Source organism: Elgaria multicarinata, chromosome 7 (assembly GCF_023053635.1).
Source record: "Elgaria multicarinata webbii isolate HBS135686 ecotype San Diego chromosome 7, rElgMul1.1.pri, whole genome shotgun sequence".
Taxonomy (NCBI): Eukaryota; Metazoa; Chordata; class Lepidosauria; order Squamata; family Anguidae; genus Elgaria; species Elgaria multicarinata.
The window spans coordinates 50439615-50464158 of NC_086177.1; the positions used below are offsets into that span (position 1 = coordinate 50439615).

General features: G+C 42.4%; 1 protein-coding gene across 1 annotated transcript; it reads left to right on the forward strand.

The window, feature by feature from the left end:
* On the forward strand, window positions 1–23500 carry MC2R (melanocortin 2 receptor). Its single transcript, XM_063131294.1, has 3 exons — window positions 1–16; window positions 1110–1189; window positions 22541–23500. Exons 1-3 carry the CDS (start codon window positions 1–3, stop codon window positions 23498–23500), a joined length of 1056 nt encoding a protein of 351 aa, XP_062987364.1.
* The last annotated feature ends 1044 nt before the right edge of the window (window positions 23501–24544 follow it).

The following is a 24544-nucleotide window of genomic DNA, read 5'->3' on the forward strand; positions in this document are numbered from 1 at the left end:
ATGGGCAGCATGAAGGGTAAGCATGAACAGGCACCTGCAAAGGGCCCACATCCTAAGAGAGGTCCACTAACAAGGTCCCCTTGGATTTGAAATCCATGGAATTGGACCTCTGTTCAGCTTGTGAAACTGGGGAGACAGATGATCATATTCTATGGGATTGCATGAAATATTTGTAAAAATGGGAAGCTTTCCTTCATTTGTTGAGGGAGAAAGGAGCTCCTGTTGGGGACGTGTGTTCTTAAGATTCCTTAGCTTCGATCTTGTGTGATCTCTGCCATATGGCATTTTATGTTAGATAGTAATTTAGTCGGCAGTTTGTAATTCATTTGCCTGGGCTATTAGATATCAGTAGGTGGCAGTAATAGGACCTTCAGGTCTTGCTTCACCATAAAACCCCAGAAGGAGGAAGAGGAGGACTTGAAGTCCAAAACATCTGGAGGGCATCATATTGGGAAAAGTTGATATACAAGCTCCTTGAAGAATGAATGAGGTATGAACAAAACAAACAAATGTCATTCTTGGATTGCTTCAGCGAAGGAAGAAAGTGCTGGGGGGGTGCTTTATAAGCAGAGATACAAAGGCAAGTAATGTCGTAATAGAGCGATAACAACTGTTGCTAAGAAATATTTTATTTTACCCACTCCATCTCTTGTCTCTTTTGACCAGCTTCACATTAAAGATTATGTGTTAGGTACTTGTCTGAATAGTTGACTGCAACTTTGGGTTGCCACCGTTTCTGTTTCTCTTGCTCCTGTGCTCTTCCCAGCATCCTGACACACCACAATTATCACTTTTCCCACTACATATCTCCATGCCAGGGAAAGCTTCCCCAGGATTGGTCTTAATTAGATTTCCTTTGCTTTGCCTCAATAGTTATTTTGTACAAAACAGATTATTTATTTTGAAGTGACTGCTCTTCAAGGTTGCCATAACACAACCACTGTCTTTCTCTCTGATTTATATGTTCTCGTCCATTTCTTACGCAACGGCTCTGTTCGTTTTGTTTCTTTTTTTGTAAGCGATCTTACTCTAAGCAATTGTTGTCATCCTGATCTGAACATTGTCTCTTTCGTTTGGGACAGAAAAAGAAGAGATGTCATGAGCTGTAGAAGAAATAAAGACTAATCATCTCTGTGAATGCTTAACAGTTTTCTCTTTGTGGCAAGACATCCTACAGAAAATTCATTGGGTATGTTTGTATTTACAAATGTATTTGTTTCTCTCTCTCCACCTCTTTTTTCCTTTAAAAACATTCCTGCATCTCTCCACTTCTGATTTCCTTGCTGTTCTACAATTGTATTTACATGCAATCACACAACCATACTTTTTTGGTTGTTTGGTTGTTTCTTTCTGGCAGGCCAACTAGCTCCCTGTATGGAATCAAATCAAATTGGAATCAAATCAAGGGCACAGCCTGAATATTACTTGTAGGATCCAATCATGCTCTTGTTTGTAAAGCAATTTCCAAGATTTCTGGAGTGCTGCTCTAATTATTTTCTCCGGTGCAACAGAGAGCAATGGTGTTCAATCAATACCAATGTTCTCTTACATTCCTGAATTGGTTTGGTTCTTTGAGCTGCTGCAATCAATTCCTCTTTCCAATCCACCACACTTGCGCCATTTTTTTTTCTCCTTATGGAGCTCCAAAGCATCAGGTTTTTTGCACAGACAGAAGGCAAGCTAGGAATAAGATGGCATAAAACATTGCAAGCCAGAACTCTCTTGGGAATTTGAAGAGAGTTCTTCACCTCATCTTCAAGCATTTCTTCCTTTAAGTTCTCAGATCACACTATTTTGAAGGAGATGGAAAGAGGGGCAAACATGTGGTTCTCTCATGTTCTGAAGTCAGAAACTTTGTTCTCTGGCTGGCAGTAATGATGCTTATTGCTTTGACTTCCAGTTCAGTGCGGGAGAGAAAAAACCTGTGAAATCCCTTTTCAGGTAAAAAAATAATGATGATCTGTACCAGCCTTGTAGTAATGCATCTGATCTCCCACACTGGTTTTTAAAAAAAACACCTCCAGGCAACCTCTTCATGTGCTATATGTGAGTCTTTTCTTTCCTTTTTTTACTGCTACTTTGTGATTACAGTTTGAAAGTCCTAAGGTTTATCCCAGGATCATCCTGTTCGTCCCTGCCTGAGCACTGGATGCCCTGTGTGGCACTTAGATGAACAGGTTTGACCCCAGGACAATCCTGCGATAAACCTTAGGTCTAGCTATGGCCTCAGTTTATAAATTCAACAAATTAAATGCTATGTTTTTCTGAGCTGTACCATTTAGAATTGGAGTTGGAGGGTTGCATGTTTCATTATTTCCACATATGTAACTTCCAGATGGGAGGTGACAAAGAGCCTTGTGGCTTTCGTTACTATGTGAGTTTGGAAGAGAGAGATATGAACTAGGTTCACCCTCATCTTTTCTCTAACACATGTTTGTTTTTATATGCAGAGAGTTTGGGAGGGGGGGTAGATTATTAAATTTATGTACCAGTGCCCAGCAAATGCTCTTGGAGCAGTTTATAACCATAAAAACCAAAAGCAGCAATAAAATAACCAAAACAATAAATACAGCTATGAAAATATCAACATAATAAAATATTAAAACATTAAATATATCTAAAAATCCTAAAGGGCAAGCAAAGAAATTAATAATCAAAGCAACAGATTAAAGATTGCATGCCTACCAAAAGAGGAAGGTCTTAACCTGGCATCGAACTGTATACAATGAAGACATAGAGCAATCTCCCTGGAAAGGCCATTCCACAGATTACAGAAAAGGCTTTTTCCCTGGTAGCCACCCATCACACCATTCTGGATCATGACACTCAGAGAAGAACTTCCAAATGTGATTTTAGCAATTGGGCAGGAAAAGATGGAGGAAGGCACTCTTTGGGTAGTCCTAAGGTATTTAGGGCTTAGAAGCGTAGCATCAACAGTTTGGATCCCATTCAACACTTTGAATTGGAAACTGACTGGCCACCATGTAAAACCATTGAAGTGTGAAACCCCACCCACTGCTACCTAATGTGGTAGAGCCCATGAAAAGCCATACCACTTGATCCCATGGAAACCAGTCCTCAGTTTCTTTCCTAGGAGAGATAGAGCACACCCAGCCTGGGCCAGCTGTAGTTTGCTACCATATTCCTTATGAGGGAAAATACAGTGGCAGGCCTCTTGTGCCTATAATTTTCCCATCATCTCCTCGCAGAAAAACAGAGAGTGCTCATGTTGAGGCAGTCCAGCTCATCTTCGCTCCTGCCCTGTCTTCTTCCTTTATAGCCAGTTGACAGTGAGGGAATTGTGAGAGTTGCTGCTTGTGTTATACTTAGACACATTCATGGTATGCTGCTCCCTTAAGAACAGCCCAAATGCTCCCCTCCCACCCTTCCCTTGGACTAGGTCACTGCTGTAGGCCTTCATTAACATCCCCACAAGGAGCTGAATGTAACACTGTTTAATAAACCAGTTAAATTGTTTGTAATCAGATACCGAGGGAACCTATCAATGATTGATAAGGCACACCGTGTGTCCACTTACTGTATTTCCATAACTCAATTGTTAATAAGGATTTGGGTTTCCTCAGGACAGGAGATGAAATTTTTGACAAGAACATACTGCACATTCTTTTCTCAGTCTAGCATTGTATAATGCTCAACTCTATTGGGTATTGATCTTTGTAAGAAGAAGTTTAATTGATCTTTGTATGAAGAGATTTAAATTTTGATTTTAATATTTTACTTGGTGTGGCCACGCAGATATTGTATTTATGAAGGATGTTTGTAAAATTGTTAGTAAAACACTTAGTTTTACTAATACACATAAAGTACCAGTGGCTCCTTAAATCTCCACAGTAAAACAACATTCAAGGAGCACCTGGAGAGCTAGAACCTTTCCAGGAAATTAATAGGTAACATTCCTTTCAGCTGAGGCTTTTTTTTGAGAAATGTTTATACCAACAGGTTTACATCAGCTGCTTTATTCCAAAATGTAATGGGTTAGTGAGGGTGGGAAACACACATGTTTTCCAGTCAGAGCTGTCAGCTGAAGGTTTCTTGAATGAGTTTTGCAATGAACCCACAGGACCTTCTGTCCTGGCCACATAGATGTTGTTGTTCTCTCTTAGGCAATGGTTACATGAATATGTCAAAGTTCATATGTTCTGTGGGTAAGTACCAAGCAAACTATTTCACACAGAGGCTGGTGATGTTTAAAGGTAAATAAGTGACATTTGAAAAGTCAAAACCACTTTCTCATGAAATGTAAGTTATGATGGGCAGACCTGCTAAAACCCTGCCCAAAAAAGTCTGGGATTTTTCATGGAGCCTTAGTGGATCCTAAGGCTGTGCATGCCCTCCCCGAACCACTTCAGATACCGATCCGGACCTTCCGGATTGGGCCCAAACTGCTTTAGTCCAATCCGGACCTTCTTCTATCTGCTTTGGAACCAGGCTTAGGAGGTCCAGATCAGCCCGCGCCGCTTCAGATCCAGGGATCCATAACGGAGTGGAGCACACCCCTAGTGGATGCTGTATAATCATCCTAGATGCAGCACAAAGATCTGAAATCCATTCAGGAACCATTGCATTCCTATGTGGAAGCCATGGCTTGGACCCAATGCTGACTATCTGCAAGCAGAATGGGAAACACTGGCAGGATGGCTTTTCCCTTCCTCCCTTGCAGCTACATACACACACACACACACACACACACACACACTATGTGCCCTCCATATCTTCTACAGAGATGGGGAGGGGTGCAGGGGAGAGGAATGTTGTTTTTATACTGTTTTGATGGTTTAAAATTTTGTATGCTTTTTTATGTTCGCTGTTTTAAACTTTTGTAAACCGCCCAGAGAGCTTCGGCTATTAGATCAAATGTAAAGGGAAGTCCGATTGTGCAAGCACAAGTCCGCTTTGTGACTTCAGATTTAACCCTATGGGTCTTTTTCTTTTTGTTGTGAAATATCCATAAGCAAACTGACTGTACTTGGCTTCTTGTCAAAACCGATGGAGGATGCCCCATAGCTGCTATAGGGTTCAGGAGTCCCATAGCTCACAATGTATGTCCTATCAATACAATCCCATCATAGTGATGCTTTATCTCTCCTGCACATGTACACCTCATACCATACACAATGACATCTGTTGTGGAATTTTGGATAATACCAATTAAAAAGCGGAAGTAGTGCTAGAGAAGGGGTATACGTGGAATGCGCAATGTGCCTCAACAATTATCAGTGCACTTCAATACCAGTAAAAAGTACTAGTGTAGCTCTCGCCCTAGTCTCCATCTTAGCTCCTTCACTGTAAGCACTGGAGACTCTTCAGAAGTTCTTCCTCTCGCCACTGCATGGGAGGGGCTTGTGACTCAGTGAAACAGTAGAATTTGTGTGCCTCTTCTTTGTGAATGAGTGAATAAAAGCAAATATCTAAAATCAAACACAAATCCCACATATTTGAAATAATGGTATTAGTACCCTTATCGAATTTTCAGAATTTGTATTGAGGATGTAACAGGATGGCCATCTTTTGTTATTATTTTTTTCTTGGGGTACACCATTTTTTCTCTATACACCCAGCATCTTCTATGACAGGGATAGGGAACCTGTGGCACTCCTGATGTTGGACTATATGTTCCATCATCTCTGACCACTAGCCATGCTGGCTGGAGCTGGCAAGAGTTGGAATCCAGCAACATATGGAGGGCCACAGATTCCCAACTCCTGTGCTACAACACTGAAGATAACATAGCTTTGATTTCTCATCTCTTTTCCATCCCCTGATCTGACTGTGGAGGGCAGAATCAGAGCACCTGTGATGAGTCAGACTTCAGACACTGCAAAGAAAAGCGGGGGATGGAGGAAGTTCTTATCCATGTGCTCTTGCATTAGGTAACACATTATTTGTTCTTGAAAGACTATCTTGCATTGGTATGCATTCAAATAGTTTACTGAAATTTTCCATTATAGGATGATGATGATGATGATGATGATGATGATGATGATGATGATGCAGAACAAAACTTGAAAACACCAATACATTCACTCTTTGCTCAGTGGGACAAAATTGTAGCAAAGAAATAAGATCCTAAAAATTAAATTATGTTCGTGCTATCTAGCTGTTTAGTTTCTGTGAATTTGCTGAGATTCCAATTCCCTCCCTTCACATAAAATAAGTAAGAAGGCAAGGAGCAAACAAAGGAAGCAGAAGGAACACATTTTACCACTTTCATCTGGTTTTCCAGCTGCAGCTTTTTCTGGATACGGATAGCCTGGCTGCAGTGATCCATGATCTGGTATTCTCCAGGTTGGATTACTGTATTATGTTATATGAGGGGCTGCCCTTGAAAATGGTTTGGAAGCTTCAACTGGTGCTAAAATCAGCTGATAGGATTCTGTTGAGTTTAGATGATGCTATGTTAGACCAATTCTGAAAGAATTACATTGGATCTCTATTTGTTTCCATGCCCACTTCAAGGTGCTTGTGATTACCTCTAAAGCCCCAAATAGCTTGGAGCCCAAATATCTGAAGGAATCCCACATAAAGGAGGGCCAGGATCTCTTCTCAATCATCCCAGAATGCATGACACAGAATAATGGGCTCAAGTTACAGGAAGCCAGATTCCGCTGGACATTAGGAAAAACTTCCTGACTGTTGGAGCAGCACAACAATGGAACCAATTACCTAGGGAGGTAGTGGGCTCTCCCACACTAGAGGCTTTCAAGAGGCAGATGGCTGTCCCTGGCAGCTGGACAGCCATCTGCCAGGGATGCTTTAAGGTGGATTCCTGCATTCAGCAGGGGGTTGGACTTGATGGCCTTATTCTAATATGCTATGATTCTATGATTCCTCCCGTACCATCTTGCTGGTGAACTGAGATCTTCAGAGGAGGCCCTTCCCTCTATGAGAGGTGCAGTGTGCATCTACAAAAGAAGAGACCTTCTCTGTGGTGGTGCCCCAATTTTCGAATGCCCTCCTGAGGGACACAAGATTGGTGCCAACTCTGTATTCTTTTCAGTGCAAATTAACATATTTCTGTTATTGGTGACTGGCCTCCAATGTAGATGGGTTTAAAAGGGAGTTGGATAAGTTCCTGGAGAAGAAGGCTATCAATGGCTGCTAGTCCTGATGGCTATATGGTACCTCCAGTATTAGAGGCAGTAAGCCTATATACCACATCTGTTGCTGGGGACCATGGGCAGGAGGGTGCTGTTGCATTGATGTCCTGCTTGTGGGTTCCTGGTCAACAGCTGATTGGCCACTGTGTGAACAGAGTACTAGACTAGATGGACCCTTGGGTTGATCCAGCATGGCTCTTCTTATGTTCTTACACCCAGCCATTTTGAGGCAATGAAGGTGCAGTATTTTTAAAAAAACAACAACATACATACTAATGATTAAAGGAGAGGGTGGCAGTGGATTCTATTTTTTCTTCCTAATATTACTGAAATTACTTTTCTTTCTAGCATTGTTATTTACATGTATATTGAAGATGATAAGCAATGATTTATCCTGAACAACAGGGGGCTTTTCTGACCTCCAGACTTCCTCAGATGATAGTTTCCTCTGAGTCAAATTTGGTTTAAGTTCCGCAGATGAACATTATTGCAACCTTTTTGCTAATGGCTCTACTGTATCTTACGAAAATGCTTCATTATTTTCACTCTTCATTTTTCCTTTTCTGACTGGCAATTATACTAAATAGTTCCTTTTCCACAGGGATGTCTGCTACTCCTTTTACATTTTAGCTCCTTTGAAAAGATAAGTTACACTTCCTTCTTTCAGTCTTCACCAATAAATTATACTTGCCATTGTGATTATTGTTGCTTTTCTGCTGTTTTTCTCCAGCGAATTCTTTTAAATGCTTAGCACTTGTTAAGATTCTAGCATTAACATTCAGACAATACTCTCTTCCAATCCATCTCCTCTGCATGGTGAGATCATGCCTTCCCTCTCCATTCACTTGGTGCCCTTGTCTTGCCTCTGAGACAACTGGGCATCCACGTTTGGACATAATATTTAACTAAGATGAATATTTAACTAGTAAAATCCAGTGCATGTATGTCTTCGGTCTTGGGACTTACTCCCAGATTTTATCTGGGATATCAATTGTGCTGCTCAATCATATGTATTAATTAATTGATTTTCAGCTTTTCAACCCAAAAATAGCATTCAAGGCCCTATATACAGTGGTGTTTAAAGCCTCATGTAGAAAAGGCCTCGATCTCACTCTGTTACTGCACCAAAAAGGGCTCTCAAAGAAACAGCAACCATAGTCATTTCAGTCAACAACTCCAGGAAGTAAAAGTTCTTCAGTGTATTTGAAAGGTGGGGGGAGTCTTCTTTTAAGTGGGGGAGTGGGCAGAAATCAAGGAGAAAAGGCAGAGTTCCTTCTCAGCAGAGCAGGTACAGACATACAAAACATCTGTGCTGTTTAGATGTATGTCAATGTAACAGAATAGATAACAATGATACTGAGATATATATAATGGTTGGGAATATAGTATCAAAGATGTATATTTGTTTCTTGGGGTAACCGCAAGCTAACTAAGCAAAGCATTCACCAGAGCTGTCTTACCACAGTTTGAAGCTAATGAGAAGTAAGAACCTTTAAAATAAGTTCCTATGCCATTAACTAGGCAATTGAGAAACACCGAGGGAACGGTAGATTATCAAACAGAGAAGCCATGTGGTGCCCAAACAAAGAAGCTAATACGCTAAGTTCCCAGTGATTATCATTTATGAACTGCAGAAGACACTCCACATGAATTCTACGTGGATCAGCATCAAGGACAAGTTGTTACAATTTATTATAAGAAACTGCTGCCTCCAGTTTCTAGGCTCTGGGCTGGTCTCAGATAAAGCTGCAGGAGTCTTGCCCTCTTTTCTGTCTGGTCACTCTAGCTAAAGAGAGCAGGGTTCCTGCAGCTTTAACTGTTGTAATGAAGAGGGCATTTCACCAAGTGCTGCATGCACACAAATGACCCCTGCTGAAATTCCCTTTTCTATACAACTGTTGAAGATACAGGAGCCCTGTCCTCCTTTCCATATGGTCACCCTAGACTTTAAATAGGGGGGGTGGAGTCCTACAATTCCCAGCAAGCCTGGCTGGAGCATGTTGAGAGTTGTAGGACTTTTTTCTGTCTAAACATGCATAGGATTGCATCCTTAATGACTGCCAGAGAAGGCAGAAAGTGAGATGAAACGTAACATGGCTGCGTTAGACTGCTGCATTAGACTTTGATTTCTAGGAGAGGAGAGGGATTGCAATGGGAACTGAAAGGCTGGTGAGACAAAAAAAGAGCAAGGGCACATCTACACCAAGCAGGATATTCCACTATGAAAGCAGTATATAAAAGACAGGAGCCACACTGCTGCTTTATAGCGGTATTGAAGTGCACTGACCACTATTGGGGCCCTTTGACAAATACCATATATCGCTTTCATACTGCTATATCCTGCTTGGTGTGGCTCCTGCCTTTTATATATTGCTTTCATAGTGGAATACCCTGCTTGGTGTAGATGAGCCCCAAGATAGGATATCGATAGTAACTTTCCTTAATATTCTGTCTAACAACAGTGGGAGGGCAGGGGGATCCTTTGCATCATGGTAAATCCAAAAGGCTAGAAACCAGTGGCTTTCATGGCAACAGCACGGGGGGACATTCAAAATAGCATCAGAATAGTCTGAAAGGTCAGCTAGATTCTAGAGGAGTTTTATGTCATTAGTAATCCCACTTTATTACTGCTTAATTATGAACACTGTGAAAGAAATGTGACATTTTTACATGTATTCATTGTTCTATAGACAGACAGAAAGCTTCTTCAGACGGGGAAATTGCATTTCCCTCCCGTCGCTTTGAATAGTGTTTCTGTCCCACAATAGGGATGAGCAGCTTCCTCTTTCTTCACACGGGGAAGAAAGAGGACGCAAGTAGCGACCACATGGCCCATTCAGTGGGACTTTTTATAGCACAGCTTCTCCTGCACACAGCAGGAAATGACGCCAATTATCGTCAAAGCCAAGAAGAAATGGATTTTCCAGGTCTTATTTTGTAGGGCTGTGCAGCGCTTCTGACAACTGTTCATATCCAAGGCAGGCGGATTCAGCCCACCTTGCCTCGGTTCCGAGGCAGTTCTGGTTCAGTCCGAGGTGCCCCGAAGCCAGAGCTGATTGGCAACAAAGCTTTGGAGTGCCTCAGGCCGCTTCACAGTGGCACTTGGCCGCTTACCTGCTGCCATTGCAGCCACTGCCACCTCCTCACTCCTGCCAGCTGCCATCATCAATGCTGACGCTGCATGTGAGAAGAACCAGGACATGATTTTAAGTTTAGTATCTCTATGGCCACCATAGTTTGTGGCCACAGAAGTTAGTACCTCTGTGGCCACAAAGTACAGGGGCCATAGAGGTACTAATCAAAGCCCCCGTGATATGTTAAAATTGCGGCCCGGTTCTTCTCGTCGGTGGCGTCAGCAGTGGTGATGGCAGCAGGAAGAGCGGGGAAAGGGAGGTTTTTCTGGGTGCTAGCTGCACAGACATCACTCAGAAAAATCCAAGTCACCTCGGAGGGCCTGAATCTCACCTCATATTCGGCACTGAGGCAAGGCGGGCAACCCGCGAAGCAACCCGAGGCGAATCAGGGCTGTTTTGGGGGCTCCGAATTGGCCTCCGAGCTGAATCGGGAGGGTCCGTGCACAGTCCTATTATTTTGTAGTGTGAACAACAACAGAAGAAGAAGCGGGAGATGCACATGGGAATCACTGTCAAAATGACCTGCAAAGATCCATGAGTGGCCAGTCACGAGCATGCGATAAAACACTTTTCTAAAGATGCTCAGAGACGGGGGCTGAGTTCGGACGACATGCTAATCAATGGTTGTTTCCCATTCTGTTCCAATTCCCACCACCACCACCACCACCCCTTTGATTAGTGTGTCATCCGAACTTAGCCAGGGTGTAGCATCTGTTCAAGAAGCTAGCAGAGCAGCATCTATTCAAACAAAAGTTTTAAGCTACATTTTCCAATTCATCCTTTTTATTGGATACACAGGAAAAGGTAATTTGCCATCATTTGAAATTAAAGCAATGCTGATTTCTGTTTTTGCTATCAACCCTTGAATCTAGGACAAAGGGAATTCAGCTGCCATCTTCAAAGGCCTGTGCCTTAAGCAGCTCTGCATGGGAGCAGTCAGAAGTAGCCATTGCAAGCCACTTCCACACTGAGTTATTAACCCAGGCCTGTTATTTGGAAATAGAATGTGAAGTCATCAAAATTTCACTGACATTTTATGAGAGAAGTCCTGATCCATCTCCAACACAGGCTTGCAGGTATTTTGATGATGATTCAAATGGGTAAAGAAACTTCATGTCTGAAAATGATAAAACACTGAGCACTTTATTCCAGCATCAACAAGAGTTTCTAGTGGTATTTTGGAGATAGATAAATCCACTGACGCTGTACCTTGGGAGGAAAAAAAGTACTCTTAAATGCAACTTACATGAATGGGAAATGGAGCTTTTCACAAAACATGAATGCTGAAAAAGAATAAGAAGTCTTTTCACAATGCAAATCCATATGCTTGGCATTCTAGATTAGTTTACTGTAGTTGTTCTCTATTGTCTGGAAAAAGAGAAAATAATCAATAGGCAGTCACTCTTTTATTCACAGCTAACAGTGCAGCTAGTAATTACAGCCACACATTATAGAGCCTGTGGCTATATGGCTGAGGATAATACAAATAATACAAACCAAAAGGTCAACAGAAATTACCCCTTACCTAAGAAAGTTTCAAGAAACTATGAGGGGGGAATCAACTGTTTAAATCATTCATGTAGTTTCCTGTTACTTCTACTTTTACCATGCAATTGTTTGGAAGAACGCACATTCAGAGGATATGGAGTATGCGTTCATGCGAACACCCCTCTTGCGGTTTGAAATGGTACAGCACAAACACAGCTTTGGCACCTGAGGGCCAAACTACACTTTGCCCTTAATGGGAGGCAATTGTTTTCTAGATCACAGTGCACAGGGAGGAGAGGTTTCTTTCTGCTTCCAAGCCACAATCAATATAAAAATAGCATTAAGACCTCTTGTTGCTTTATTTATCATCTATTTGAAAGTGAGATAAAAGGGAAAAGCATGGGACACGTCCTGGAGGTTGACAGCACCATGTAAAGGACTTGCAAACTTCAATGAGTGGCCAATCATGAGTGTGCAGTAAGTCACTTGTATAGAAATGCTCCAAAATGCACCACTGAGGAGTTATTTGAGGACTGCCTGAACTTCCTCTCTTTCACTTTTTTGAGAGAACCAATCCAGGTGCCCCAAAAGAGACGGCGGCTGAGTTTGGACAACATGCTAATCAACAGATGTTTCCCATTCTGTTCCTATTAACACACACACACACACCCAGTTGATTAGCGTGTCGTCCGAACTCAGCTGGTGAGTCTGCAGCAAAGAGAAACCACACTGGCAGGCTGGCTCTGATCACTCACAGCTGTTGCTGTCAGTACCATCACCGCCAGACACAAGCCCAACCTGCAACCCTAGGTGAGCTCATGTGATTTGCTAGTTTTATTTATGGGTTTGCTTTTTTAATACATTTCTTAATGGACTATACCAGATGTTCTTGCATTGATGAACAATTTAAAATAATTTAAAACCACCACCGCAAACAAAATTAATTTAAAAAAAAAACAGAGAGCAGATAACAGCACACTATAAAGCACTTCCACTAATAGAGTGAAGGTTAAAACACAGCAATCATCATAAAATAAAAAAAGAGACCCATCGAATCATCTTTAATATTGCCTTTGAGGCTAGTCCCATCCTCAGAGTTGCCCATATGTAAAATGGGCATTTTCTGAAACGTCTCCTAAATATTTAAGGGTGCAATCCTATGCATGTTTACACAGCAAAAGTCCTACAACTGTCAGCATGCCTCAGTCAACATGTCTGGCTGGGGCATTCTGGGAGTTGTAGGACCTTTTTCTATCTAAACATGCATAGGTTTGCACCCTAATTCCTTAATAATGTATCAGGCTTTTCCCTTGGGGCTCCTAGAAAGGAACCCCTGAGCCACTAGCTTCCACCCTTAACCCCACTCCTAAGCTCCACCCTCAGGTACCAGAATTTTGTCCTTCAACAGTGCAGCATCCTTAGTTAACTAGGATACCATATGAAAAGGAGGACAAGGCCCCTGTATCTTTAAAAGTTGTATTGAAAAGGGAATTTCAGCAGGTGTCATTTGTATGCATACAGCACCTGCTGAAATTCCCTCTTCAACACAACAGTTAAAGCTGCAGGAGCTCTACCTAGTGTGACCAGATACAAAAGAGGGCAGGGCTCCTGCAGATTTAACTCTTGTGATGAAGAGGGAATTTCACCTGGTGCTGCATGCATACAAATGCCTCCTGCTGAAATTTCCTTTTCTATACAACTGTTAAAGATACAGGACGCAGACAAGCTGGAGTGTTTTCAGAGGAGGGCAACCAGGATGATCAGGGGTCTGGAAACAAAGCCCTATGAAGAAAGACTGAAAGAACTGGGCATGTTTAGCCTGGAGAAGAGAAGATTGAGGGGAGACATGATAGCAGTCTTCAAATACTTAAAAGGTTGTCACACAGAGGAGGGCCAGGATCTCTTCTCGATCATCCCGGTTTGCAGGACACGTAATAACAGGCTCAAGTTACAGGAAGCCAGATTCCAGCTGGACATCAGGAAAAACTTCCTGACTGTTAGAGCAGTACGACAATGGAACCAGTTACCTAGGGAGGTTGTGGGTTCTCCCACACTAGAGGCATTCAAGAGGCAGCTGGACAGCCATCTATCAGGGATGCTTTAGGGTGGATTCCTGCATTGAGCAGAGGGTTGGACTCGATGACCTTTTATTTATTTATGTATTTATTTAATTATTACATTTCTATACCGCCCAATAGCCGGAGCTCTCTGGGCGGTTCACAAAACCCCTTCCAACTCTACTATTCTATGATTCTAAGCCCTGTCCTCCTTTTCATATGGCCACCGTAAGTTAGCCTCATAGCCATTCTGTACTACGGTAGAGACTGATATTGTCTTAAGATCACAATGACTTGTGGAAGAGGGGTGGAAATAAGTCCAATGAGATCTATATACAAATAAATGAGTTTATCATAAATGTCCTCTAATTCTTACATAATAAGGATTCAGTATTTGAATGCTCTTCTAAGGTAGGGACTCAAAAACCAGTCTAACAACTGGGTGATGAGTGACTGGATAGATTTGCTGTGAACAAATGAGCAAACATAGCTACCTGCTGTTGCCATCAAGTTGTCATGGCTACCAAATATTATGCTTCCTAGAAGAAGTCCTTGTTTTATTAGGTTTTCCTGCTGTTTCTTTGATGCTATTATTTGCATAAAGTGACATTTGTTGTTGTTAATATGTGGTGGGACACTTTAAATTTAAGGGAAAGTAGTTTACATAAAGACATTTGATGATCCAGTGAAATTGTTGTGGCATGTGAACATCTAGACAGTGTAATAAATTGGCCTAAGCATAGCTATACTTCCGTGGAAGGTTTCTCCTACAATCTGGGACAGCATGAGGCCAGAAGTGATTACTGAAGTCCTTGGGGCTGCTTGGCAGACATACAATACGTCAACCTGACTTTTCCAGTCTGTCATCCAAGGACACACAATCCTATGCATGTTTAGACAGGAAAATTCCTCTGGCTCCCACCATTCTCCAGCCAGCCAGGCTGAGAGCGAGTTGGGTGGAATTGGTAGAGAGCGGAAGCCGAGCTCTCCGCCCCGGGTGGCTCTTAGCCTGGCAGCAGGAGGCCGGCGGGGAGGCGGCGGCGGCAAGGACGCGGCCGGTTCCCCAGCCGCCACCTCCTGCGCCTCTTCCTCCATCTCTTCTTTCTCAGTTTACACAGTCGTTGTGGGGGCGCACTGGGGGCGCATATAAGCGCCCTCACAACGACGTGTAGATTCCCTCCTGATCCTATCATACAGCTGCAAGCCAACTTTGGCTCTTCCCTCAGATATTTAACTATCTATGCCGAGATAGTTGATTTAGCTCTCTGTCTGAAATCTGCAAATGACAAGTATTCTTCCCCATTATCTCTACGTAAACGTCTAAAATATGGAATTGTTAGGGCTTTGTATTTATTTGAATGCCCTGACTGTTTCTAAATAGAGGGGAGAATTCATGCTCCCTCGTTTCAATGTGCTACCTTCTGTACTGTTAAGTGCATGAATCAATAGGATCCGAATTAACGAGCGTCTGTGTCCATGCGGAACAGATGCAATAGAGTCTGTTGATCATGTACTCCTGTTCTTTGATTTTTATAAAGACAGCAGAGAAAAGCTAATTTCCCCCTTATTAAGGACTCTCCTGGGATGATCTTCTGAATAGCTGGAGGTGTTCTGTTTGAAGGGTGATTCATGCTATGTTACTGGGAAGGTTGCTAGATTCTTCCTTATTTTAGTGCAAACCAGGGGGAAATTATATTGGCCCCATTTTAAAATGTTTGGTTTTATTTAATTTATTCTAATTAGTTGTATCTTCATTTTGTACAAAGATTTGTATTGGTCTTTGACCATAATAAGCCATTCATTCATTACAGGCAGCCATGCCAGCTGGGGAATGCTGGTAGTTGTAGGCCTTTTTTCTGTCTACATATATAGGATGGTGCCCTAAAGTGATATTAACCAGACCCTGAGCAAGTCCTCCTCATGTTATCCATCCACCAGCAACACAAAGGAGAGTTGTGGACATCAACCTTTGTTGACGTTGAATTATAAGAACATAAGAACAGCCCTGCTGGATCAGACCAAAGGTTTATTTATTCCAGCATTCTGTTCGCACAGTGGCCAACCGGATGCCTGTGGGGAGCCCACAAAGAGTGCAACAGAATACTCCTGCTCATGTTTCCCAGCAACTGGTGTTCAGAAGCGTACTGCCTCCAGTACTGGAGGTAATATATAGGCATCATGACACATAGCCATTGATAAAAAATTCCTCCATGAATTTGTCTAAGGCTGTCCAAGTTAGTGGCCATCACTACATCTTGTGGCAGTGAGTTCCATAATTTAACCATGAGCTGTGTGAAGTAATACTTCCTTTTGTCTCCCACCATTTAGTTTCACTGAATGACCCTGGGTTCTAGTATTATGCAATTTAAGGAGCAATCCTATGGTCCCAGGATGGTTACCTCTCCGAGGTCAAGAACCCAACTTTGAAGATGGGGTAAAGGGAGCATTCTGGTGGGTAGTAGCAGATGGGACTGGAGTGGCCAGGATATTAGTTATCCTGAGGCCTCTTCAGCCTCTTCCCTTTCCCCTCTGGAATTCCCAGCTAGAGAGACAAGAAAAAGTCCATTTGGCAAAAATGCATAGCAGGAGGAGCAGCGGAGGTGACGTCTTGCTCTGCGCTGGATGCTCATAAGCTTCTCAGATCAGAGGCTCATGAGCACGGAGGGTGAAAGTCATAGGACTGCTCCTTTAATTGGTTTTATTCTGACAAACAGCTGTCAAAATATCTTGGTCTGAAATCTCTTGCTGGCTTTATAGTCATAAAGCTATTCTGGGTCACTTAAACTGACAGGGCCTCGAGAGTAAAGTAACTTCTGATTTTCAGACATAGCGAAGCACCTAATTTTCAGTGTTTATTAACCTCTTAACACATTTAAACTCCCTTTTAGTTTATATTACAATCATATCCTTAGAAGGATCGTACGAAAATCCCGAGGTACAATAAGTGTTTCAAAAGCTTCAGCTCCGTATCTTGCTTTCCTTTTTGCTTCAGGGCTTTTAGAGTCATAGGATCATAGAGCTTGATAAACTGCAAGGATCACTACTGTTTGTCTCTCTCACACACAAACACCATGAGGCAAGATAACCTATAAAAGAATCCCCAGCAGATGGGCCTCTGCAAACCCATCTTTTAAAATTGCAGAAGAATGAGATGGCATACAATTCATCTATTCAAGTCCTGATTATGATTATTCCTTATTTGCCTCTCCCTCTGGATCGAGGCAGGGAACAACGGTTAATACAAAAATATACTTTTTTGGTGGGGTGAAGTAATAATATGGAGTAATTCTCTATTAGCTTAGATGGCTTTAAAGGGAGATTAGAACAATTTGTGGAAAACAGGTTAGCTGATGGCTAACAGTCTTGAACCTCCAAGTTCAGTATGGTATGGAAGTACCAACAAGGATGGAACCTCCCACAGTGGGCCTCTTGCCTCAGGTGGAAGATGGTGCAGGCCGTGGAGGAAGCAAGTGCCCCTATCCTTGCTGCTCACTACTTTTGCCGCTCACAACCACTCCCACCTCTGACCCCCAGCAAATCCACCTGGCAGCTTACCACTGCTGCTGGCTGCCCCACCCCAGCCATCAACTCTGGCAGAGGCCATACACACACCCAAGAGAAAGCCTGGGTACCTTTTGACTTTGGAACAGCTGGCAGTGGCTGAGGTTTCTCCTGGATGCAGTAGCGTAGTGGTAAAATTTAAAATGCAGGCGCTCATCATAGCAGTCCCTGTAGCCATGCGACCTCAAGGAGAGTCCAAAAATACAGGCAGCTGCATTGATCCCTATCAGTTCTAGATTTGTTTGTCAAGGAACAAAATAACCCAGCTAAAGAACTCCCATCATTTTAATGCCTTTAAATAAACCAACAAACAAAAGAAAGCATTATCCATTTGCATACATTTATGTAAACTGTAAATTTACATAATGTATGTAAATTTAAATTTCCTAAGGCCAACTGGCAAATTATAAGTAGCTGTGGCAATAGTTTTAATAAACAAAAAGAGCTTGATTGGCATACATTCAGAACAGTTAACAATAAAATCCATTTCATACTTGGGTAAGCTTATTCAATCTCATGGCCTCCAATATCACCTGTATGCCGATGATACACAATTATATCTCTCATCTCCGGAACTTTCTCCTGATGTTCACGATCGTATCTCGGCATGCCTTTCTGATATCTCAGCCTGGCTGCTTCATCGTCGTTTGAAACTTAATATGGCCAAAACCAAACTGCTTGTTTTTCCTCCTAAACCTTCCCCTCTCCTCTCATTCTCTCTTACTGTCAATGATGTCACGCTTACTCCGGTCAAGGAAGCTCGTAGTCTTGGCTTTATATTTGATTCCTCGCTCTCCTTTATTCCTCATATCGAGGCAGTAGCTAAATCCTGTCGTTTCTTCCTATATAATATTGCCAGGATCCGACCATTTTTGTCTGTCTCTTCTGCCAAGACTCTCGTTCACGCACTGGTTATCTCTCGGTTGGACTACTGCAACCTTCTTCTCTCTGGCCTTCCTTCGTCTCACATCAGTCCGCTGGTCTCTGTCCACCACTCTGCCGCTAAGATCATCTTCTTGGCCCGCCGCTCTGACCATGTCACTCCACTTTTGAAATCTCTTCATTGGCTTCCAATTCACTTCAGAATCCAATACAAACTTCTCCTGTTGACCTTAAAAGCTTTTCACGGCCTAGCTCCTGCCTATTTCTCCTCTCTCATCTCACACTATTGCCCTGCTCGTGCTCTCCGCTCCTCTGATGCCATGCTTCTCGCCTGCCCAAGGACCTCTACTTCCCTTACTCGGCTTCGTCCTTTTTCTTCTGCTGCCCCTTACTCCTGGAACGCTCTTCCAGAACACTTGAGAACTACAAACTCAATCACAGCTTTCAAAACTCAGCTAAAAACCTTTCTGTTCCCTATAGCTTTTAAATATTGAGTTTGTTCTGACTCTATACTGTTTAGCTTCACCCTACCCAGTGCCTGTTTACACTTCCCTGTGCCTGTTTGCATTCTCTTTCCCTCCTTATTGTTTACTACAACTTTATTAGATTGTAAGCCTATGCGGCAGGGTCTTGCTACTTACTGTGTAATCTGTACAGCACCATGTACATTGATGGTGCTATATAAATAAATAAATAAATAAATAATAATAATAATAATAATAATAATAATAATAATAATAATAATAATAATAATAATACTCTTAAGAGAGTTGTATCCAGACTGAGAGCTCCACCACACCTACTTTTTTTCCTGGGATCATTAGCATGCCAAGCACTGGTCACTTTCACATGTGTGTGTTGTTGCGCTATTTCGCCTTGTTTACCTTTTCACCTGTGCCAGCTCACACTTCCTGGTATCGCCACCCCACCCGCCCCTTCTCCTTCCCCCTCCAGTTTATTGGTTCTTGTGGTTGATGGACATTCTGATGGAGATGGGTGCCTTCACCCCTCCCTCGCTCTGGTTTTGTTGTCTAAAGTTTAGCGATTTAGCGTTTCATCAACTGGGCTCCTTGTACATCAGGCAAAAGAAAGAGGGAAGTTGAAAGGGGTGGATGATAGAACAATGAGAGTGGAGTTGGAGTAGTGAAAGTCCGTTCAACTGACGGTGTGCTGGAGGAGAACTGCCCCTGCCCTCCTCTTTCATCAGCAAGACCGCCCTTTAATGCACACGCTCCCAAGAAGGGACATTCTGCGATGAAAGGGGACGAAAGGGTGGCTTTATCCCACATGGAGAAAAAATACCTCACTTTCCTCACCCCAGAAAAACACAAAAAAATGTAGGGGAAGAGGTGAGATGACTGCAGGACAAGAACAACATCGTTGAAGGTTCGTGGGGCAAAATGGTAAACAAGGCAGGACAAACGTGCAAAAAAACACTGCTGTGATGGAGCTCTGTACCTATGTATATTTATTCAGAATTAACTTCCATTGAGTTTAATGGGACTTACGCCCAGGTAAGTATGTATATAGAATTGCAGCTTTCATTGAATTTAGGTTGTACTTCTATTCGCACTTACCTGGGATTAAGTCCCATTGAACTTTATCTTTTCTGTACACATGTATAGGATTGAACCATTAGCTGATTCCATTGATTTCAGTGGATTTACGTTCAATTAATTCAGCATGAATTCCACCCATAATTTACTTATTGAATTTAGTACCATAAGCTGTGATGACAGTTACTGGCTTAATAGGCTTTAAAGTGAGATTACACAACTCCATGAAGGACAAGTCTATCAGTGAGTAAATGGAACATCCAGTTTGGGGATAGGGAAGAGAAACCACTGGAGGCCATTCCCTTCATGTACTAGTTTTGAGCTCCCCAAAGCATTTGGTTGGGAATATGATGCTGGCCCAGATGGACCCTAAATTTAGTCAAGCTGAGCTTTTTAGTTGTGGAAGGTGGTTAATTTTAGGGACAAGCCTTGGGCAGGGCAGGGGGCAAGATGCATAATACTTTCCCTGTCTGCCCTTTTCATTGCAATTCCTTGCCCTCTGCTTTCTCCCCCCTCCTGCCCTCCTCAGGATTCCAATAATGCACAACTGAAGGTTTGTCCAGGAAAATGGTGGTAGGGAATGGGTTAACCACACTTTCTGTCCCCGTCCCCCCACCACCATTTTTCCATAAAAATAACATTTCCTCCCAAAGTTGCTTGTATTTACTAAAACTGGCCATAGGACATCATGACACAAGTTTGCATTTAATGTGCAAATTGCTCCTAAGGGAGCATATTTAAGGGATGCTCCAGATGGCATCTCTAAATTACAGGCATCAATATTGACAAATTTAATATTTACTATATGCAAACAAGAAACACTGAAGGTTTCTGTGTGGCAGTAAATACTTTGTTCGTCTCTGTAGCAGTTCCAGTATTCGTCTAAATTGTTTCTAATAATATCATCAGCCTTAGAAGATGTGCCAGAATTATTAAAGAGAGGTTGCTGGGCTGTTGAAGATTGCCATGAAAAAGTAAATATATGTATCCATCTTTTCTGAGCCTAATGCTGCGGACTTGGCCCAGTTTTGCCATGGGGAGGAAGCCCTATCAAACTCAGTGAAACTTATTTCTGAGAGTACGTGCATTGAATCAGGCTGCATATGGGTTTTCAATCAGGTTCCAGTTAAGTGTAGAAGTCTGCAATTTTATACACACTTGCTTGGATGTAAGTTCCATTGAATTCAGTTGACTTCTGAGTGGAAATGTATAAGATCACACTAGAAATGGCTATTTCATCCAGTTCAGTTCAATGGATGTGAACTGAAATGTGTACTGCAAATATTTTCTCCTTTACATTAAAGTAATAACTTATGTCTCATGATATGTTTTCACACATTTACACAAGGATTTTCCTCTGAAATTGAAGTTTTTAAGATCATGTAAAGCAGTTAGATGTTACTTTTCACTGTCAATCAACCTACACTGTAATTTGGTGAGTCCACATTAGCATAGTTTTGATGGTTTCTTAAGACAGCAGAGTCTAACCAAGTTGGGTCATATTTATCAGAAAAACTAAGACAGTGGGGAAATCGCCCTATGATGACTTTCTCCAGTCATTTTATAGATAGATATAGATGTATAGATGCTTGGGCCTCTGTACCCCAATTCAGTCATTATCCCTCATGTGATTAACCATTATTTCCCTACCAGCAAGAAAGGCAGGCTATAAAATCATCATCATCATCATCCAAGGCACCATGATTATGATGAAAGTTTGGAAGAAGACATTTCAGTGCACCCTAAAGGGTTAAAATACTTCTACCACAGCCGAGAAAATTGAAATTCAGTACGCATGTAGCCATAGACACACTGATTGCTGGAAAGTTAATGGGAATTTTAAACAAAATATGGAACCTAAGTGTACCTCACAACAAAGACCAGCCTTTCAGCACAAAGCGAACAGACCCTCTGGCTTCTTTATGGCCTTCACCACTGAAAAAAAATGGTGCAAAAAGTCCGGTAATTTTGCTTGAAAGCAAGTTGCATGGCAAGCGTGCACCTTGTTTGGAAGCAGAATCATACTCCCAGAAGTTTGTTTAGAAGCAAAATTGCTGCGCTTTTTGCCACTGCTGTGCAGCCAAATTTTGGCAGCAGATCTGGTGGTGTGGCTGCAAGACGGGGGGCAGGGGTGTGACCCCTGGTAAGGTCTGGGGAGAAATGCAGCCCTCCAACTGTCAAACGTTGTCCACCCCTGATATACAAGCTCAAATGATGTTTCATGGCATGGCTGAGTAGGAAAGTGCAAAGCATATAAGGGCCGTGGTGATGTGCTGGCCCCACACTGGCCTCACCCCCAGTGTGCCCAGCCGCGCCTGCTCCAGCCCTGACCTGTTTACAGGAAGGTCTGAAGGGCTTCTACAGACATGCGACTGGACACACATAGAAGCCTCCCCACAACTGCGAACCCAATGGTGGGTTACACCAATGGTGGGTGCAGGTTCAGCCAAATACGTGTAGAACCCTTTGGAGCTTCCCTCAACAAAAGAAGAGCAAACGATAGGGTGGATGGGGCCAGTGCATACGGAGACAATAGGAGTTGGGAGCAGTTCAAACGGCCCCATCACTGTTCTCTGTTCCAGCAATATGCTGGAACAGGACTATTACCTATAGATCAACTGCCAATGATTCTTTCCAGTAGAGTCAGAATGATTTCACCATAACAAGATGTTCAACTTGACATGTTTGATGTTGCATAAAGTCAAGCTGGAGTGAGTAACTATAATACATTGTTTCCCCCAAAGGTTGAAAAGATGAAGACCGACGGAGCTTCTGAAATAATGAGCCTTGTGGAGCAGACAAGCATTTATCCATCTGAAAATGACAGCGAGCTCTTGGTGAACGGCACTGACTGTGCAGTGCTTCTTGTGCCAGAAGAAATGTTCTACGCCGTTGCCCTTCTAGGAATACTGGAAAACCTGCTTGTGCTCATTGCAGTGTGGAGAAATAAGAAGCTGCATTCCCCCATGTATATTTTCATTTGCAGTTTAGCTGTTTCGGACATGCTGGGGAGCTTGTACAAGACTCTGGAGAACATCTTCCTCTTCATATTTCGCAAAAAGAGATACTCCCGTCAAGACGGCTTGGCAACGACAATGGATGACATTCTAGATTTCTTGTTTTTTTTTTCTTTACTCGGATCAATTTTCAGTTTATCAGCCATTGCAGCCGATCGATACATAACCATTTTCTATGCACTCCGATACCATAACATCATAACGCTGAAGCATGCTTTAGTGATCCTGGTGGTAATTTGGGCATTCTGTGCTGGGAGTGGTTTAGCAATGGTCATTTTCTCCCATGAAACAGTGACCATCGTGTCCTTTGCCTTTATATTTTGTTTCACACTCGTTTTCATCCTCTGCCTTTATATCCATATGTTTCTGCTTGCACGCAGTCATGCCAAGAAAATTGCTTTGATGCCTACAAGCTCAGTTCACCAAAGAGGCAACATGAAAGGGACCATTACTTTAACGATATTATTTGGTGTCTTTCTCGTCTGCTGGGCTCCCCTTGTCCTCCACACACTTCTGATGAAGTTTTGCCCACAAAACCCTTACTGCACTTGCTATATGTCCATTTTTCAGGTGAATGGTATCCTGTTCATGAGCAACGCTGTTATTAACCCAATGATTTATGCGTTTCGAAGTCCGGAACTGAGAAGTACATTTAAGAGATGGTTCTCCTGCCGGAAGCCAAACTAGACCTAGCCACTAGAATGTGAAAATGGATGGCAAAGCTACAGTGAACTACACTACCGTAAAACTGTTTGTATTACAATACCCCCAAAATACTAACATCTGCAGACTGATCACACGTGGCCCTGGCAAGTAGATCATCCACACAGTGGGCACAGAAGTTAGCCTTGAACTTACTCATCCTCCCCCAAGAAGCATACATTCTACATATGTAGGGCTGTTCGTGTCATTGCATGTAGACACTGGTTTATTAGTATCCAGTCTTCCAGACTATGCATATGATTTGATCCTGGCTTTTAACTTTGATTTGGAGGGATTATTCAAACCACCGTTTGCTGGTTCAGATGTCACACAAAGAAAACCTGTGGTTTGACAAATGAGGAGGTGTTAAGCCAGGTGTGCAAGTAGAGGAAGGAGGGAACACATGTACATGTGGCTCAGTCCCAGTCTTCAAACCATAGTTTGGAAGAACAGAAAACAATCTCTCATGGTCATAATACTAGAACCCAGGCTCAGTCATGAGGGCTATATAATACCTCTAGTATCAACTGTTTATACCAGTTGCTAAGGAACACGAGTAGAAGGTATGTTGCGCTCATGTCCTGCTTCTGAACATTAGAATATAAAAAGAGCCCTTATGGACAAGATAAGCATTCAGTGTGATCCAGATCATAAAGATGGCCCAACTAACTCTGCTCATAAAGATGGCCCAGCTAACCTGGATGAGCTGCAGTTGCGTGGTAAAATGTGTGACAGAATGTGCAATAACATCACTATTGCATACTTCTTGTGTCACTAAAGAGAGGAAAGCAGCTAGATTCATAAGAAACCTCTTTGTTGTTTTAAAGTTGTTGTTTTCTTGGTGGGTCAAAAAGCATTTTAAAGCTGTACAAATAACTAGCAAGCACCAAACCTGAAGATGTTTCTCTGATAAACTTTATTGCTTTTAATATAATCATGATTGATAATTGGTTATAGATATAAGACAAATACTTAAAGTAAGTTTTTAAACTAGAGCATTCAATACTAACCAAGTGGTAGAACTTTTGG